General features: G+C 39.9%; 1 protein-coding gene across 1 annotated transcript in view; it reads right to left on the bottom strand.

Annotated features, from left to right (window-relative positions):
• Positions 1–18333, bottom strand: part of SPOCK1 (SPARC (osteonectin), cwcv and kazal like domains proteoglycan 1) — a 287013-nt gene extending 268680 nt beyond the window's left edge. The window contains exons 1-2 of the mRNA XM_031047384.2: positions 18200–18333; positions 17746–17913 (exon numbers count right to left, since the gene is read on the bottom strand). Coding sequence (XP_030903244.1) covers positions 17746–17913 — 168 coding nt within the window. The 5' untranslated portion in view covers positions 18200–18333. The remainder of the gene's footprint in view (positions 1–17745; positions 17914–18199) is intronic.
• Between the last annotated feature and the right edge of the window lie 3001 nt (positions 18334–21334).

Raw genomic sequence — 21334 nt, 5'->3', positions numbered from 1 at the left:
TTAACAATGACAGCTATTTGCATGACTCAGATGCATGATTCAGCTGGTGTTGTCCTCTCAGCTCACTAAGAAAGAAGGGAAGGAGAGAAGCAGTTTATTTTTAAGTATGCCTTGCTCACAACATTTTGATGAGAAACCCTTTAAAATGCTTTCTTTCCTTGAGAGCGAAGGTCTTGCTTAAAGTCAGCTTCAGAGATAAATAAGATAGATGGCTTTCAGGGAATCCGGAGACAAAGCAGGAAGCTTTAAAGAACATACTTTGAAAAGAGGATGATGACACTGTAGGTGCACAGTCAAGTTGTAAGCAAAAGCCAAGAGTCAAATCCCTGTTTGAAAAGGGCTGCAGAGACCTGCAGTTTTGAAAGCTCTGAAACAGCATAATCTAGTGGCTTATTAATTATTGGAGAATCCAGACTCTCAGCAGACTCTGTTCTTCCTCCCCCATAGCCATTACAGCTTTAAAGGCTGTTCAAATTAGTCAAGAGACAAGCTGGACAAATGAACAATTCCAAGAATATGTCTTCTTACACAACAGCTTTCAGAGATATTTTGTCTATTTCTCTTGTCATCCAAAATGAATCCAGAGTTAGATGCTGCAACCCATGATGCTTTAATTCTAAGGTCTCCTTATCCAGGGTATGAACCAAAACATTTTCTGAACTAAAACTCTTTCAGGAAGCACATCACCTATCCCTATATTGTTGATGAGTATTTCAAATACAAGATTTTAAATATCAATACAGAGATTCCAAAGGAAGAGAGCACTGCCTCAAGGATAGTCTATATTACTAACAGGCCTTTTCAGAAATACCAGCTTAACCTTGAATTGAGCAGGAAAGATATCCTACATGTTTTTAGAGATGCTTGAGCATAAAATGTTCACCAAATGGGCAAAAGTGAAAGAACGGGTCACCAGAATGAAAAATAAAGGGCAGCTAATTGTTTTTACTTTCTCTAGACCATACTTCAAAACAGAGGTAGGAAACATCCATTTTTCATTCTTTTCTGCTTTAGTAACACATTAGAATTCATATCTCCAGAAATGATGAAAGTTTGGCCTCCAGTATCACAGTCTATTATTTGCACAGGAGAGTTCAACATGTGATAAGGGATTCCCTCACAGTCCAGCTCACTGCTGAGTACAGCAAAGGAACAGATGGAATACCAGTGATTTCTGACAGGAAACTAAAACACTATCAGAATCATACAATATGTCTACTTTAGTTGATAGCAAGGACAACAGTACCAAAGGCAGCTTGTTTTGCTCCTGAATACATCTTTGATGACAAAGAAGCTCTTAGAGAACAAAGTAAATTAATTCTACAGATGACATCTTTATAAAATGTGCATGAAGAGTCCTGAAACATTTTTGATGAAAAATACTACAGATTTTTCAGTGAGAATAAACACAAAACTTACCCAAGCAGCCTTATATTTAGGCTTAAAACTCTGCATCTTAGACAATGGTTTGAATTAATCGCCTTTAAGTGTGAAGAGTTCTCATGCAAGCTATCTGCCAGAGACAGTTTTTATCTGGGTTTATTTCATCTATTTGTTTTAACCTCAGGGGGGTTTTACCCTCAGAATCTCATTTAATATAGACACAAGTGCTTCATAATGTCAGAACCTTTGAAATACTTGAAAATGACAGTGGATCCTTTCCACTCAGGTCCCAAGCACATTAGGACTCCTCTCCCAGAGCTGCCATCCTACTCAATGGAGACAAGCAGAAAAATCCCAGTGCTCTCCTGCAATAGAATTGTCAGGAGTGAGAAATGATTTAGTGATGCAGCCAACTTATGTGCTGTCATACCCAGGCAGGGCATCAATCTTCTCCTGGGCACCAGTCTAGGAGCCCTGCCAGTTGTACAGGGATGAAAGCAGCATCAGTTGGATATTCTCTTTAACACTGGCTGGGAGTTTGCCATTTCATTTGTTGAATGAGGCCAGCCATAACTTAGTCTGGCATCTTCTTATTGTTTTTATTATCCAAATTACAGAGATAGCTCCCACAGCTTCCCTCTGACAATTTACCATGAATCTTTGAAGCATGATCTAAGGTCTATCTCTGGAAAACAGCCTTCTGTTTCTTATATTCAATAGGGTATAAACCAGACACATTGATTTTTAATCTCTGAAATTTTGCTTTGCTTTTCAGAAAATGAAAGCTAAAATAAAAATAAAACCATTTATGTAACACAAATGATAAGGCTGAAGTGAAGGAGGAGCTATTCCTGCAGTGCTCTAGCTCTTGCTGTTTGTGTATTGCGTGCATGTGAAAGCAAAAGGGCCCTTGTCTAAACACAGAACTGAAATCAGTGTCAGATTTACATGAAGTGATGAACTGGAAGACATGGATGAAAGGTTAGGTGGTTTCTGTGTTCTATTCAGAAATATAAAGGAAATCACTATACATCACCTACCTATGTGGTTTCTGTGCACAGGCCCAGTAAAAAGGGATGTGTAGTGCTCTAGAAATGGTAAGCAGGCAAAGGCCTAGCACTGCTGCTGACATATGTTAAGGAGGTGGGAGGAGAAAGAGTTGTATGATCACAGCAGAGTACAAATGTGACATGGTTTCAGTTAACACTGCATTTGCCTTGCCAGAAAGCTCAGGAATGCACTCTATGAACAGTGTTTTGGAACAACAGTGAGCAACAACTCGCATTTTCCTTCCCCCCAAAAGAAACACTCCCTAGGCAGCAAATGAAAATCTGCTTTACAAAATTCCTTTTTATGTGCCCTCCTGTCACTCCTCTAAATTGTTAACAATAAGCTGTTTACTTCCTGTCGTTGGATTTCATGTGGTTTTCTATAGCACCATACCAGGCATATTTTTCATGTTGTACTGCTGAGCAGAGTAACTTCATGATCCTTCTACAAAGGACCAGTCAGGTCTCCAACTCTCACTACCTTCTTGTGGTGTGTCCCTCATTCTTTCTCAGAGTATATGCAAGTCAATGAACAAACCTAAGTACTACTCTGTCAGTGGTGTGGTGGTCTTCATTGCTTCCCCATCACATTAGTGCAAGTTATGGTCTACCTGAATGGAACAATTCTATAACGCAGCAGGGAGTGGTACACCCTGTCATTATTGGGAATGTTACAGAGTTCTTCAGCTTTTTAAGGCAGTTAAATTGCAAGTAGCACAGCTGCAAAAACTTCACATCCTGGGTAGTAAGTCATTTTGTCTTGCTACTACATACTTTCAGCAATTAAGAAACATCTTCTGAAGCCACAAACATGCAACTAATAGCCACTGATGTGGTGCTCAGGAATCACAATGTGAAAAAGGAGTCTTAACTCACTGACTTAGCTTCAGAGACAAGGGAAGAAGTAGAATTCTTCTGGGCAAAGTTTCTATGACTCATGTACCTGTTGGCTCCAGTGGCTGCAATAAGCTAAATCATTTCTGAAAACTCTTGATCAAAGAAGTGTTTCTGACTACAGTCTGAAACAGCTCAGGCTTAGTTCTTTCATAGGGCAAATGAAGTTATAGTGCGTTTGTAGCTCTTGTAGCTGAATGCCAAGGTGACTAAAATGCTGTTACCAAAGAACACAATGGTCGTGACTGTTTTGATAATCTCTAAATTTAAAATACTTCAGGTAACATAGTAAAGGCTATTCCTGAGCCCAAACTGGTTTTACGAGATCTATAAGAAGAAAGGGAAAGTACACAGGGCCCAGGAGAAGTCAAACTTTGTGCAAGTGCTGTTCTTCCAATAAACGTAGCTGATGCTTGTTTCTAGTACAAACAAAACACTCTTATCAAGACCAGCATCTGAGAAAGCACAGAGATGGTCAGCTAAAAAGGACCCCATACTGACACAGATATCTTAATTTAGTTCTACTGCTGACCACGTCAAGTGGAAATAAAGATTAATTATTTCTATTATGAAGTTTGTACTGGTCAGCAGCGCTTGCAAAGATGACAGTCCCCAGCGAGTTGGCTTCTGCATGAACACACACATAGAAGTGTTTCCACCCCAAGAAGGTTATGATGTAAATACATTCAAGAATTCAAAATAATAAGCACAAACAATTCATTCAACCTTGTTGATGAAGAAACTGGCACAGTAGGAAACTTTCATTTTCATACTGGAGAAATTCTGAGTCAGTTTTACATGGAAATTGGCCATTAGAATGACATCGAGGCAAACATAAACCTACGTGTTTATCCTGTGAATTACTTATTGTGAGGAGATACAGGGAGGTTTTGATGGGAAAAGAAAACACATTTCACAACAAATTTAAATTTATAGTTGAGCATATGGAGAAAAGGAGAAGCTATCAAAAATTGTTTCATTGGCTATTAAAGCTGCTGCACAAAACATTTCATATGTAAAGGCAACGACACCGGTTTTCACAGAAATATTTTATGTCTATATCCATAGAGTCTGCAGGGAGAAAGAGAGATATAAAATAGTTTCAAAGACTAGGAGAATAGTTAATTCACTGGGACTTGAAGGTAAATACAGGTCATCTCACAGAGATAAACATATCAACATGGATTCATTTATCTTTTAACAAAAAAAAAAGGAAAGAGAAAAAAGAAAATGTGATCTTGACTAGCTTGGATGCTCACAATAATCCATCCAGCTCCTTTGCGATACAGAATGCCATATTTTTACTCTACTGATCGAAACCATATTTAGAGCATTTTTCTCTTTAGCAACCTTCTATTCTCCTCCTTGCTCCTGCCTCTCCTTATAACCAAATATTTTAGGGATTTGAATTTAGAGAATGGAATCATGCAACTAATCAATCAGCCCTTACATCCAAGATCTCATCATTCTGAACAGAACCTCATACAAATCGCAGTGATTGTGCCTGCAGGGCTACCACTGCTTTCTCAAAAGATTACATGGACCAAAAGAAACCACTTTGTTTTGCCCTCTGGCTTTCTATGTGAAACAAGTGTCACGGTGAAATGCTGACAAAATCCTCTCATGTTTTCTGGCTTTGAAAAATTGCAGCACAACGCTAATGTTGGAACCACACAGCAAAATATATGGGGGGGGGGGTTATTTGTTTTGTTGTTTGGGTTTATTTTTTTAATAAGCTACAGTACATTACTTCCAAAATTTAAGCAGAGAACAGAACTGTTCCCTCTGTGCAGAAATAAGGACAGGGGAAAAAAGCAATGTTATGAGCATTTTGTTATATTTACCCTATATATGAATGTATAAATAACAGGTTTCAGCTATGCAGGACAATAAAGGTTAAATTCATCCTTGTGCAGTGTGAGACCAGCATCCAGGAAATGGTTTGAAATTCCCCATGTTTTCCATGCTTTATATATGTCCTACACACTGAATTACACTAACTGTCACAAATTCTATCCTTACTTTACTCCTGCACCACTGTATTGAAGCACCATCCAAGGGAACAGAGCAAACAGCTTCCCAAATAAGCTTGCAGAAGCACATGAGCACTCAGTGGATGCACTGTTTCAAACCAGGCTTTTGCCATCTGTTCCCCTGCTAATTATGAATGCTACAGATATCCACAACTACACTGGAAGGAAAAAAGTGATTAAAGCATACGTATTCTTTCCACAACGTGTCTTTGTTGTTTATCTCAAATTAAAAGCAATGCCACCCACAACACAAAAGTCACACAGAAGGAAGACCACATAAGGGCAGATGTTTATAGCTTCTCATCTGGCCACAAGCCAGCAGTGATTGCTTGGAGTCCAAAATGTATTGTGTAAACTCAGCAAGAGAATCTTTACAACTCTGCCCAGAATCACAAACATTTCTTAGGTAGAGTTTAACAGTAGCTTTGCTGACAAGAACACTTGCTGCCTAGGTCAGGATAATGAAGAATAGTGATCAGCAGCCAACTAACCTTCTATTGTATACCCTATAAATCCCCTTCTGCTCTCCTCTCCTCTGATTACCATCAACCCACCATTCTGAGATCCTCTCTAATGAAGCAGAACATGTTTTTTCTTCTAATGGAAGGTGTCCCTGGCAATGGCAGGGTATTGGAACTAGATAATCTTTAATGTCTCTTCCAACCCAAGCCATGCTATGACTCTGTGATTCCTCATCTACCTCCTTCCCATTCTGTCTTTACAAATTGATTACCTAGATACACACAGAAACACATGCCATGTTATTCATATTCTCTTTCTGACAAGTGTTTTTCATGAGGGGAGATTCCTGGGCTGTAGAAAAGATGGTTCCAGCCACTATTTCTCACCTGACAGAGTATGTCTCCATCTCAGCCAGGATTCCTCTGGCTGGATCCACTAAATTATCCAGCATTCATTTGCTTCTGACACAGACCATATGGTTGGGGGGTTTTGTTGTTTGGGGGTTGTTGTTGTCAGGTTTTAGTTTGTTTCTCCGTGTTTTGTTTTTTTCATTTTGTTTTTGGTTGTTTTTTCCCCCCTCATTTGTTTGCACCTGCAGTTTCTCTTTTTAAGGAAAGACTGACAAAAACACTTTTATTCCATCACTGCAGTTTCAGTAACTCCTAATTTCAGGAAGCTTCAGCTTTAAAATCAGCCATGCCCTAAGGCTTCAGCTTAGTACCTTAATTGGGAGATACATAGATATAAAATGAGTTCAAATGTTATAGACAATCTTGCATCACTCTGGATGGAAGACATCAAGTGCACCATCCTTGATATATCAGTAATGGTTTCACAATAATGGAGGTAGGTTTCAAAATTGCTTCCTGTTTGCAGCTTCTTTCATTGCTAACGAAAGCTGCAGCCACATTGAGCACATGCCACATCTATCTCTGTACACTGCCCTGCTATAACAGAATATTACTTCTTCTTGATTACACAGGGCCATATTCTGCCATTAAACCACAGATGGAGCATCTCAACAGAAACTAATGAGGAAGTTCTGCAGTTACTTAAAAAAATCCTGATAGCAGAATATGGCCCATAAGAAGTTGTTTGGATATTTTTTCTTTACATACAGAGATGGGACTATTCATGATGGCAGATGCTGCTTTAGAAGTGGAAGTTTAGATATATATTTAAATGGTTCTGAAATTGTTTATCTTTTTATGAATGCTCACAAATTGTCTATTTATACCCATTAAAGTTTCTTGTACTGGTGTTCAGTCTTCTTTTCTGTTTTACAAGGCATTGCACCTCAACAGGAAACGATTACTCACAATCTCTAACAGTACTGTCTCTGGGGAAGAAAGATTACCTTTCATCTCAGGTTATAAGAAGTTCATTACAAGCCACAAAATCTTTGTTCTGCCAATCATTTTAGCATTTAAGACACATGTGTAAGACACAAAGCATCTCTTCATGCTTCAGGCTTTATAGAAAAAAAGGGGACCCGATAGAAAAATAGACATTTGTGTCACGTAAGAGTACACATTTCAGTCTATCTTGCCTCATATTCCAGTGAAAATAAACCATTAAGCATCTTGTTATATCAAACTTTGTTACATAAGCATGAAGAGACTAAAAAAATCTATGGCCATTGATCTGAATTACTATATACTTCCCTATGAGCCAATATAGCTCGTTTACCAGTTTCCTTCATGTTGTAGAACTGTACTTACATGCATGACTGAAAGTTGTGCAGTATTTTTTCAGTTTATTTTAGTTTTACTCTAATTAAATGCAACATAATTTCTTTTTTGGATGCTGTTGTCCTGAGTGAACAATAATGCGGAGATTCATGGTTGTGTTTACGGAACATGGCAAACAATTCTGTATTTAAATCACTAATTATCCTGTGCCTATAGATATCCTTACTGAATGCAGCACTCCAACGTTCTATTGTGTGAAACAATTTCTTTTTTAGCCCCATGAAACAAGTTTTAAAAAGCTCAGTTGATCTATAAATCCAAATAGTCACCAGTTTCACCAGCTGTAGCTCAACATAAAACAAGATACTGGAAATCTGCTTTGCCTAATATCCCTCCTTTAACAGGAAATAACTAGTCCCCTTTCAATATGATGTCAAACTAGAGGTGTACCTACCTCACACTAAATAAGTACATAGATAAATAGATAAATAATGCCTAGCTAGAATCAAAAAGATTAGTTAGCTTGGCTTCACTTAGAAATAAATTTATCTCTTCTATACCTTGAGTGAAGTTTATGCTAGCAAACAAGAAATGAATTTGACTCTATAAACAGTGCTGTCAGATACTGGCACACATACCCAAAGGAAGAACAGAGATCTGCTTAGCTTTGTCTTTCTGTATTCCAACCCAGTGCATAGCTCAGTCGAAGAGCACTGCCCTGGGACTTACATGACATAAAATTTGTTGTTGGATCTGGCATTAGCTTGATTGATAACTCCAAGCTAGCTTTATCCTCTGCTTCTACATCTGTCTAATCTAGATATACATCTCTTTATGCCTAACCTCATTGGAGCAGCGCTCTGAGCACAGCAACGAATGCCCCAGTAGCAAGCTATTGCCAGACCATGCATAGTGTACGGGTTCAACACTGGACAGCTCTGAACCCCACTTGGCAGCCCCTGCCCTGCAAGGCCCCTCCGCCTGCAGCACGGTCAGTACCAGCATGTACACAAACACTGAAGCAAGAACAGAGTCATCCTGGGAATCAGTATTCAGGCTCTTATCATCAAACAAGAGATGACAGAAATTTCTGATTCTCTGAAAGTGATCTTTATTAATATTTATCAACTGCAATCAAATTTTACCAAGACTCTCAACATCCCTAGGACACATGGAAACACTGCCCTAAAAACGTTTTCTGTTCACTGGAATTATAATTCTCAGCCTCCCTTCAATTCCATTCTCTATAAAAATCGAAGCCTCTCTCTGCCCAGTTCCAGTGACTGCAACTGCTTCTACCTCAATCTCCTGTTTGGGTTCAAGGTCTCTGACTGCTACAACTTGAAGAGAAAGGCAGGGAGGACAACAAATGAATTCTAGAAGACAGTGCTGAAATAAACTTCTGAACAGCCAAGTAAACTCAGAGAAGGAAGAATTAAGACAGGTCTCCAAGCTAAAAAGCACATACAAACTATTCACAGAATATGCTGTGCAGTTTCACATGGAATTCATATACACAACTGGATTTCCTGACTAGGCAGTTTAAAACCACCCTGCATAGACACATAAGTGCCACTGCCTCTATCAATCCCACCGCCAGTCAGAATTCAACTGTATGCCATGATCTATTGAAGCCTTTTTTCAAAAACCAACCTGAACATAGTTACTGTAACTGCAATTTTTAATAAAGTTTTTTTCTATCTGCCCAGGAGAAAGCAATCAGTGAAGTGGATTTATGACATCAAGTTCATTAAGAGGACAGTTACGATCACAGAATTAATTGATGCCCCTTATACCCATTTAATGAGAATGATTTTCTGTTAGCCTGGATTACAAACTAAACTATAGAAGTGACAGATAAAGACCAATCAACTCCCTGCCAAAACCTCCATTCAGTAGCTTAGTAATTTATCTGTAAAGTGAATTTTGAATCCTACCTTGGCCTTGAAATGCATTAGGAATTAGATGTTCAGTCCAAATACATTTAGCTGCCAACCCACGGCAGAAAATCCACCAATAACTGCTGGAGTTACCTGCCTGATGACAGACTAACACGGTTACAACTTGGTAACCTGGCAGGAATAAGCCCCTATGCAAAGCTGGCACAGAGCTAAATGTCAGAAGTCCAGGAATCCACACTTGAGGCAGCAGCATTACCTTAACTTTGTTCTGTTTCAACTCCGCTTTGTTGTTTTGTTTGAAATCCGTAACATGTACTTTGTAGATGTTTGATTTTCAGATAGTTTGATTCTGCCAGGGACTTTGATGGAGCTGGCCAGACATCTGACCCTTCAGTCTTTTCCAATTACACAGCGTCCTCCAAAAGCCAAAGAGAATTGTTTAATCTAACTGCTCTTTCATGTACAGTTATTCTTTGTCTAAGAGAACAGGAAGATGAGGAATATGAGAATCAAACTCAGGCCTCACCAAAGTCTTTGAGAATTTGGTCATGAGCTTCAACATAACCAAGACTTCACTACAGCTCTTTTAGATTAATCTCATTTTTGGTTACACAGGGAAAGACATAACCAAACATCTGTTTATTCAAGGGCTGCTATCTAAAAGAAAAAAGTTTTCATATCCTAGATGTAATATTTTACCTCCATTTCCCTTATGAAGTCCTAGCTGCTGGAAAAGCAGCCTAGTTACCTGACACCAATTTCAGAGAGTCTCATATTTTATCCTCAAAAGATGCACGCATTGTTGAAGACTGAAACGGGTTGAAACTATAGATGTCTAGCCTCCTGATTAAAACCATCAGCGTAGAGCAAACAGCTAAATATCTGAAACAAAAAAGAAGGGCAATAATCTCCCTGATGTTCAAAACGCAGTATCATAACTAAGCTTTCCCTTTTGGCACTTGAGAATAACAAGCTTGATTTTCTCAAACCCTAAGTCTAGACAATGTAACTGAAATAAATCTGATATTATTTACCCATGGAACTTTGAGCCTGATAACAGTTATTACAAACACATCCAAACTCAGCCTCCTGAGACTATTTTTAATCCACCCATTTTCTATCATACCGACATGATTTGACATGACATACGGCTCATTTGTGAAGGGCTTTTTTCCCCTTTTTCCTTGTAAAAGGGTGAGTGTTGATAAATATATAACCAAAATCTACCCCACTACTGTGTGCCAGGTCTTGATTTGCTGGGGTTTTTCTGCTCCTCCTCTCCCCCTGGTGCTGACAGTGCAATACATCAAAACTTGCTCTTCCACTATTTTTATTCTTTTAACCACTGATCAAGAAACAAAATATTTCTCTTTTGTCCTTGCAAAGGTGCAGCATGCTCTTCACATCATTGTATTTCCTATAGCTCCCATTGCAACCCTTGAAACACACAGTCACCATCCAGAAAAGTAACAGAAGACTCGCTTCCCAGGAATCTGACAAAATTACAGATTAAATTTGTAATAAAGTGAGCCCCTATGGACAAGAAATTCTATAACACGGTGGGGTAGGGAAACAGTAAAATATAAGAATAGTTACTTAAAAAAACCTATAAAACATCTTAGTGAAAACTTTATCATGGATATTATTTGTGACTGCAGTCTACAGAAAGTGAGGAAAATATTCAAGTTGTTATTTGAAACATGAAATACAGAAGCTACACACTGGTTTTCTGGTGACCTATATAGCTTTGGAGTCTTGGGTAATTCCTAGGGAACCTGGATAAGTGTCAGTTAATTACAAAAAGCTGGCTCCCTGTACCTTCCAAGTTAATTATTCTGACAAAAATGCCATTACTTTTCCCCTTGCCCACTGCAGAAGGAAAGTGTGAAGTCTGAGAAGGGCATTTTTAACAAGCGTATCTGTTTGGAAGAAAATGATCATGAGTTACATTTGCACAGTCTCATGTTCTGCTATTCTTTTAAACTTCATTCAAGTACACCTCAGCTCTACTTTTCAATCACATTTATATGCCAGCCTTGTCCCTCTGTTGAGTAAGAACTGGTGTAAGAGACAACATATGCTAAGAGCGTCTGGGTAGTTGTAAATCGCATTTCAACTCTGTTGTACTTCTGTCCACTGGAATCCATACGCACTATCTTCACCTTCAATTAAACCTCAAGGTGGGCTTGGAATGATAAATCTCATGAGAAAAAAGCCTGAGGTGCCTGCGTCCCACCACATAACCCCACCACTTTACTGAGTGTATCCATTACCCAGCAAGTAGGTGTTGAAGTGCACTGTAATCTTCTGTGTGATTATCTTCACTGCTACATAATTAGCAGGGCCTGAATGGTTTCTCAAGGAATGTACATCTTAAATGTAAATGTGCTGGTTACTGAATCACAGAAAAACCTGTGCTTAAGTTTGAAGTGAAGAAAGTAGAAAACACGATGTTCTGGTAATAAATTGTTGGCAGAAAAATATTTCATTCCACCTGCAGACCTAAGTACAACATAGAAAAATAAAATGCAATCCCAAACTATGATCTAGCATATCAGGTGGTATCTGGAAAATGGTTAAGTCTTTGGCAGCAAGATCACATTGAAGGCAGGTATCTAACAGGAAAGAGACAGCAGATGGAACATAGTCTATATAAATGATTAGCTCAAAAATCCCAAAGGATCAGAGGATCCTTGGGTATCACCGGTCAGGTTCCACCAATCTAGAAGCTGCATGGGTAGGCAGCAAGACAACCATCTGCAAGGGGCTTTAAACTTAAAGAACAGACACAAGTGATACAAGCCTGAAGGGCCTCTAGAATCAACAAATCTGGGTTCTTTCATTACAGTTTACTAATCATGGCTTTTTTGTTAAAATACAAGCTACAAATTGAAACTGAAGTGCTCATTAAGAAAAGTTTTTAAAACATAACTATGGGTGGACTAATATTTTCATCAAAAATTATCTACTTATTTCTTTGTCTCAGCTTCACACTAAGCAGATTTTGCTGTACATCTCTTCTGAAGCAAATCTACTCTTATGCAATTAGCTTTGACAAGTAACCTAATATAGCATATTATTTTAAAACAAGCTCTTTTCCCCTGTGATGCTGGAAGGCCTTTGTTTCACCAACTCCAGAAAATTTTTTTCTTGAATTTCAGTGATCCAAAGTGCTCATAACATTTGTAATTAAGTATTCTCTCCTATAAATTGTACAATTTTATGTCTTCAACAGAAGCAGAAATTTTTCATTTTATACACTCCTACAATATATTTACTCTCCTCAGAGTAGCATTACTTTCATTACTTAGAATAACTCTGCAAATCAATGAAAGTACACAGGTTTTCCTTCTCATCTATTTCAAGCTGAGCTGTCAGGACCCAGAATAAATTCATGTTAGCTCTCAATTCCATGACCTTCTACTTTGTACTTCTAAATTTCATTTCATTTCTATTACTGGAGTTCCCAAGGTCTTCCAATTCTGCCTGCTTGGTATTCCAACCCTTCTCAGTACTGGTCATGTTTTCCAACATTCTGTTATCAAGTTTCACTACCACATTTCCAATTTAGGGCTAAACAAATCAGACAAAGGTAAGCACAACAGGGAAAGCAGTGAAGAAGTGTGAAGAGCCAGCCCAAAATCCAACAATCCATCAGTGACAGGGCTAAGAGCTGGGGGACCTGTATTGTTCCAGGCTTGCATTTGCTTTACCACCTCATTCTGCACTTCAGAGCAGGTATGAGGAGAAACTCATAGGCTCAGAAAGGTGATGTACATAAATAACAGACAAAATTGTCTCTTCAGTGGATTGTACCAATGGATGGTAATCTATGACCTCCCTGAGAAATCTGGTATCTAATGTAATCTACTTTATACATAACTATTCACCATGTTGATAGTTATATATATCTATCCACAATAAATTCTGAGAAACATAGACACAAGATGATGACATTTCATGTCTTGCTTCTTAGACAGGCACAGTCTCAAAGCATCTCCAGGCATATAACACATGGTGGTTTTAGCATGATAGCCTGGACTGAAACTCTTTAAGCAATAAAATTTAGAGAAACAGCTTAGTTAATGCTCAGAACGTGGTCTGGCAGCCTGCCATGCATGAGCATGCACTGAAACCAGAGTGCATGCCAAGATTCTTAGCTTTCAACTTCACAGAAATTCCTTCTATAGTTTATACTAGATATCGTCCAAGTTCATTTAACTTTTTTCTTCCTTTCTGCAGTTCAATTCAAAGCTAGTTGAACTTATTACCTTTTTATAGATAAGCATTAATAATATAATAGTTGTAAGTCCAAGTAGAAGTAATAGAATTAGTCTGTTCATATAATTTTGATTAAAGACAGGCCTAGCACTAAGAGGACACTTATTCCATGTCTCCTGTGCCAAACCTCTGTGAACACAACGATAAGCTGCTCTGTGACCTATTACAATTACCTGTATTGCTACTCACATAATAAATGTTTTCTGAGACTTACAGGAATTCATTTCACATTGAGGTGTCGAATTTGTGCTGAAGATCCTCTTAAGCCAAACGATCTTTCTCAGCAGATCTGACTGAAAGATCAAGGCCTTAATATTTGTGCTCATGATATCAAAAGGTCTAATTTGATCCTCATATCCCTGATGTCTGCTTTCCCAAGCCTGAAATCTGTGCAAAGGAAATATCTGCAGGTCCTTCCAACCTTGCTTATTTTTCCTCCTTTTCTAGCAATAACTATACTGAATTAGGCACTAAATTAGATACTTACTAAACTAGACCTAGACAGTTACTCAAGTAAATAGTAAGCCACATTCCACAATAATATTGGATTAGATGAATAATACAGTTCAGAGGAAGAAAAATACTGTTCTCCCTAGCTATAAAATAGGAATTAAGACAGAGCTAGGATTTTGTCAGTGGTCACATAGAAAGCCCATGGCAGACAAGGAAAATGGGGCAGAAGACTGACAGGAATATCAAGTTCAGATGGTACTGAAAGCCTATTAATACATTAGACATTTAGACCATCATTGATGCTAGACAGCACACAAGATTTTCAACAGCATGTGCTTCATAACAGATCAATCACATTGGTCTCAACATACATTTACAGCCTCTGCTGTTTTTAAAAATAGAGCACTTGAACATTCTACAAATTGTATTCAAATCATGTAAAAAGATTGTATTCTAAAGTATTGTTTTAAACAGATCTCTCAAGCCCTTTTGGAAGTGTTGGCAGGTCATCATTTCACACTGTTAAATTCAGACTTAAAAATTTAGCCTGATTATGTGGATGTAATGCAGACATCAAATGAGGTGTACTTCTGTGCTCTCGTTTCCCAGAAGAGTAATGACTGCTGAGCGATTAAGTGCAACTACTATGCTGTCTTCACCTAAAAGAAATATGGGTCATAGTAAAAAAAAAGATCAATTGCTGTCTTCTCAAATGAGGCCATATTGGACCACAGCTCAATAAGGCTGGCCAACCAATTGATTTTGAAAAGAAGAACTGAAAAAGTTCAAAGAAGACTAATTTCAAATTTTAGATTCAATTATATTTCATCTGTAAAAAACCTATCAAGTACTGCAACATTATGACAGATTTACAGGCACATGTACACGCAGATGTTTATGCTGCATGCACGTAGAGTTTAAAGTCATCACATCCAAAACAGTCAAATCTTAGCTCCATACGCACAAGTGTTTCTTCTACTGTACATAAAGACACAATTATGTAAATATTTGTGCAATTTTATTTATATAATACAACACCAGTTCAGAAAGCTACTGAAGGTAATCATGATAATGACTGCAACCTTGCTTTTGCTGATTTACAGGGCATGAACTAAGCCACCTGCTCTGCAGTAGCTGTAGTGTCAGACCCCAGAAGGATTTAACTGAAACACTACTTCTATACTCCAGCCTCCTCTGCAAAACCTATATCAAGAACCTCATCTAGTAACAATGTATGGTATGTATAGCTACAGTTTGAAGGGAAGATGGGAAGACAGTTTCTCTGCAATTGAACAATTATGAATGAAATGCTAGTCTATCTACCCCATACACACCAGTTAATGCTGTTATGCTGCATTTCATCAGGCAGTCTTTTAACAATCTATTTCCAATAAAGTAGCCATGAAGCAAGGACCAATTTTCTTCTAATGGCATGCAAGAAGCATGCTGTCTCTGTTATACCTATTACTTTGGCAGCAGCTCTACCCATGCATGTCATCATCTGTGGACACAGAACCTCTCAGAAGATTATGATACAATAAATTACTTTGGTTGAAGGCAAGTTATTATGAGCTTAATTACATGTGCAAGCTTTTTATATTTTCATTTTGGAAAAAGCTTCACAGAAGCTTATTGGTAGTCTCTGTTAATTTGCCCCATAAAATATTTAATGGATAATCATATGCATTGGTAGCATGCTAGCTTTGAAGTAATTAAGTGGAACCATAAAGATGGCTGGGTAGAAAGATACCTAAACTTAACATGAACTTTATACCATTTGCTTTTGCTTGGCAGAGGACTGGTTAAGAAGTCTGGGGGTTTTCTTCCTACAGAAAGAATCATTTTGAGGAAAAAGTTTTGAGGCTTTACAGTTTTGGTTAGCATTTTCAGAAAATCTAAAAAAGCATTTTCAGTTCTGAAACCTTAAAACATGACAAAGGTAATCTTCACAAACATCTTCCACAGGAAGAGGAATAATTTCACTGACAATTGCACTTAGGAAACTGGGGGAAGAGGATGAGAAATTGCAAGGCTTCCAGGTTTCAAAAAAGAACTTTAAGCTCAATAAGTGTGATTAATACAAGGCCTCAGTTTGAAAGAAGACTACTGAAAGATGTCCCTTGCTATACATTTGTCCCTTACCATAAATCTGTCCCTAGTTAAAAGTGTTTTCAGATTAATTTGTCAGGCCTTCATTCAATGTACCATTTTCAAGTGCTGCTGAATTGAAGCTGTACATAGTAATTAACAAGTTAAATCCTTAACCTGTATTCCTCAGAAGTCTAAACCAGATATTGACAGAGATTCTCTTACCACCTCCTAAAAATCTATAAAACCATATTAACTGTAAAATCCACTTAATAAAATGGTAGTTACTGTACAAGCACAACCTTTTCCAGATACCTATTATATGAGAACTTCAGCCATCCCAGTAGGTAGATGTCATCTCAGTGACTGCACAGAAATATACATTCTCATGTATCTGTTGATACCATTCTTAAGGCCCTACTTTGTTATACTGAGCTTGAAAGCAGCGTGATTTCTCAGACACAGAGATGACTACAACTAGAGAAAAATAGAGAATAAGCTAGGCAGAGGTAGGTCACATTTAACTGTAATACTCTGACTTCTTTGCAAGGCAAGATACACTGTTTACACCACAGAAACGAACGCCTAACACCAGAGCTTCCTAAACAAATGAATTCTCACAGAGTAACACTAGCAGGACTGCTGACCAGCTCTACTCTCCCCTTCCACTGTCACGCTGCAGACACAGTGCACAAATCCCATGCAATAAAGAACACTTAACCTCCATGTGCTCATGATTAATGTTAACAGAAATTATTCCTTTACTCAGTCTTTGGCAGACTGAAGCAGGGTTTTCTGTCTGCGCTCTAAGACAGCTTTTCAACACACAGACAACACACGCCTCACCAGGAGCACCGTAAACGTTACATTTTCCATAAGCATTGCATTTCCTTTCCTCCAGTCCCTGTCTTAATGTACACAACTGTATTTAAACCAGAGGAATTCAAGAATTAATTTTATGCTTAAGTGGTCTGCTTTGTACAGATACAAGTCACAACGCATCTTGAAAATGCCCCTGTTTTTCAGGCTGGAAAAAACCCGAGTCAAAGCATTGCTTCCTCCAGACCTATACCAGATTCAAAGATCTCCATGAGCAGAATTGACAATAAAATGTTTTCCACCAGATCTACGGGCAAAACGAGCTTCCCTGTTTACCACCTTGTGGCCTGAAGTGGTAACTATTCCTTTCTTACACATACACCGCTTCATCATTTTACATGTAAGTGCCTTCTTTAGCAGCAAGCACAGAAACTTCGCTCAAAGTTCCTCCTCAAAGGAGGCCATATGCTCCCAGTGAGACTGACACGAGCCCAAACTGCCCCAATCCATGGGGTAATCGAGAACGTTCGGCTTCCAAACAGCTCTGAACATTCCCCATACAAGCAGCAACCGGTTGCCCAAGCCGCAATCCTCTACCCACCGCTTCTAAAAGCCAGCAGCCACCCATTGGAACGATGCTGCGCTCAAACGAAACGAACAAGAAGCATGCGGTAAACGAAGAAGTACTTACATCCCTGAATTTGTTCCAGTACTTGTCTCTATCATACTGCGAAACGGTGCTCAGCCATTTGTCGTTGTCCAGGAAATTGCCATGATTGCTGCTACTCGTGATGATTTCAGGATGCCGGCTCTCCACTTGCAGGAAGCACCAGGCAGCGATCACCAGCACCCCCGACATCTGCAAGGAGAGGAGCGGAGCGGGCAGGGAAGTTCGAAGCGGACCCAAGCTCAAGCCCGTCTCCCCTCACACCCCTCGCCAACTTCTGCCTGCGGAGCTTCCCAGACCCGCCCAGCCTGGAGGGACGGGAGCAGCAACACCGGTACAACAATAGAGGTAAAACCGGTCACCTGCGGCCAGGCAGAAACCAGGCAGGGGGAAACAGCGCTGGGAAACCTCAGCGCAGCCTCCCAGCCAGCGCTGCCTCCGCGAAGTTTGGCTGCGAGGGCGGAGAAGAAGCCCTTACCTCTAGGCAGTGCCACCGGCGGGGCTGCGAGCACCGAGCGCTCCTTTTCCTCCTCCTTCCCGTCCTTTGTGCGGGTCGGAGCGGCACCGAGCCCCGCGGAGGCTCCTTCGGCGGCTCCGGCTGTGCCGTGTGTGTGTGCGCGGCGAGGGCGGCAGCGGCCGAGGTCTGGCTCCATCTACCTGCGGCGCGGAGGCAGAGCAGGGGCGGAGCGCGCTCGAGCGCCCGCCTGAGGGAGAGGCGTCTGTAACGGTCACCCTAACGGTCACTCTAACGGTCGCTGTGTGAGCTGAAGGGGCTGCGGGGCCGGGGCACGTTGTGTGTCTGTGACGAATGGAGGGATCGCCCTTTCGGAGAGGGGGCTTCGCTACTGCTGCAGCCTGAGGAGTTACGGAGCTGCAAAACTGGCTGTAAAAACAGGAAAACACCAACAAATGTCAGCTTTTATAAGCTCTGGGAGGATGTAGAATCGTAGAATCATAGAATGGTTTGGATTAGAAGGGGCCTTAAAGCTCATCCAGTTCCAACCCCTGCCATGGGCAGGGACCCCTTTCACTGGAGCAGCTTGCTCCAAGCCCCTGTGTCCAACCTGGCCTTGAACACTGCCAGGGATGGGGCAGCCACAGCTTCTCTGGGCACCCTGTGCCTCAGCACCCTCACAATAAAGGTGTTTTTCATATCTAATCTAAATATCAATCTAAATATCAATAATTCAACATCTAATCTAAATCTGCTTTTTGTCAGTTAAAAACCATTTTCCATTGTCCTATCACTGCCTGCCCTTGTCAAAAGCTGCTCTCCAGATTTCTTGTTGGTTCCTTTAGGCATTGGAAACTACCCAATAATATGGCTGCCTTGAGTCAATGGTTTTACTATTTACAAAAGTAACGACATTCCAAAGGCATAGAAGTCATCCCAGGTTTTGTCATTCTTTTTGGCAAGGAGGTCTCCTTTTGCCAACCCATCCCATGCCATGGAGGGGTTTCTGTACCATGAAGTAAGGCACTGCCCAGGCCACCTGAGGGGTGCCAGCGAAAGACATCTTCCATTTTAAAAACAGGAAGGAGGCAGATGAGGGGAGCTACATAGAATCATAGAATAGTTCGGGTTGGAAAGGACCTGAAGATCACCCAGTTCCAACACGCTGCCATGGGCAGGGATGCCCCCCACTAAATACTGGTCTGGGAATGAGGGGGAAAGGAGGAGACGTTCTCCAGTGAGAAAGGAGATCTCCATTATCGACTGAGGAGGGCGGAAACAGGGCTGAGCAATTTCACACACCACGTTTTCCAGACAGACACATCAGATATTCCTTTAGTAACACAGAAAAGGGTCACATTTATTCAGTTTTTACTGCTGTATCTGAGCACTTAACTCAATATATAGTTCTGCTCCTAGATCTGATTTTAAATACAGTTCCTAAATACCGCATAACCACATAAAAGCCTTTGGGACTGCAGAAAACAACAAGGTTCTATTAATTTTGATAGCAGAGCAAGCACATTTGCACGTAAGCACCCCGCATTGCTTTCTCTACTTGGTGTGCATAGAATCTAATGAAAGCTACATGCCAACAGAAGGGCAAACTAGAACCTTTTAAAAGCCACAAATAGAAGAAATCCAAACCAGATCCCTGCAGATTTGGATGTAAATCCATATCCAAATGCCCTGTTCCATCTTCCCTTCTATATTGGGTTATACCATTCTTCTGGTGGTGGTCCAGGGTAGTTATTTGTCTCAAATACCTCCTAGTTGTACACAGATGTTCCTATGAAATGGTTAGCTTCAGTGACAAATAAGGTTTCTTTAACTTCTACCTGTCAGGGTGAGTGAACACAAATCTCCTCCTTTCTTACTTAGATTAACAGAGTACTGTGCAGTTTATTCTGTATGGGCCTTTTCTGTAAGGCTTTTAACAACAGAGAATTTGTCTTCTCTGAACAGGCATTAAAGATCTTGCACCATCTTCAATCTCACAGTTAAGAGATTTCCCTTGTGAGCTTACAGAAGTCTATTGCCATTCAGCTGTATGCAGCTCCATTTGACTCATGTGTTTCACCCCAGACATTGCTGCATTTCAACACTGCCATGCACAAACCACATTACCTGCTAAATATGGAAGGATTTTTATGTACAAGGAACTACATCAGTGCTGCCGGTTCTGCATAAAGGTGCTGATACTTTCTTGATCCCACTGGAGGTCAGACCAATTTAATCCCCCCTTGACCATTCAACTCATGAATTGCCAGGCCAGGCTTGCAAAAAGCAGCAGAACATTGTTTCCCCCAAACCCCATAGGAGTTCTACCCATTATATATGTATAGCAGCAGTTAGTTCATCCCTGTGAAACACACTTACTAGCACAATAAACCAGGTTCAGTCCTTCAGTAGCTTCAGTAGACTTCATTCAGTGTAAAGCAGGCTGATATGCTTGCCAGTCAAAGACCTGAATGATAAATTAAAGCATTGTATGTAGAGTGACTGTTTTTACTCACAGCACATTTGTGTCAGAAATATGTCTTCATTTATTTAATTACTTCGTAATCCCATATTCAACACATGGCTAAACTTTCTTGATCCGGTAAAACACAGGCTTCCTGTTTAATCCTGATAGCAATCTCCACCACTCAGTAGCTGCAATGTTTCACCTCCACACTGTTTATTCACCCATGACTGGAATTGAAACACCCTTGTCGGCTGTTTTTTTAATCTCTGGACAGTGCTAAATTACCTCTAATTCTGATCCAAGAATATAATATTAGAGATCTCTCTGTAGTGGATGACTCAACTATTTGATATTTTGGATATAAAAAGCTCCTTTGTTCCAAGTTAGAACAATGACTGAAGAGCTAAAAACCACTTTTTTAATGTGTGCCAGCAGCTGTAAAAGGTGCCATGGTATTGATTTTGGATATTACTTGATAATTCACTTCAACTGTATAAATCATTTGGTCAGAAGTTGTAATTACAACCAGCCAGCTTCTCCATGTTATAGCCTGTCTGCATTCATTCTGGAAGCAGAATCTTCTGGTGCAGAAAGCATTTCACACACACAAGAATGAAGGGCCAGATCTCCAGCTATATTTCCCAGGCAGAGGAATGTTACAGTTGTCATAATAGGTCACTCTGGGACTTTCA

The sequence above is a fragment of the Melopsittacus undulatus genome, chromosome 10, assembly GCF_012275295.1.
Source record: "Melopsittacus undulatus isolate bMelUnd1 chromosome 10, bMelUnd1.mat.Z, whole genome shotgun sequence".
Lineage (NCBI taxonomy): Eukaryota > Metazoa > Chordata > Aves > Psittaciformes > Psittaculidae > Melopsittacus > Melopsittacus undulatus.
Note: the sequence above shows the minus strand (reverse complement) of the source record. Positions and strands in the feature narration are given on the sequence as shown.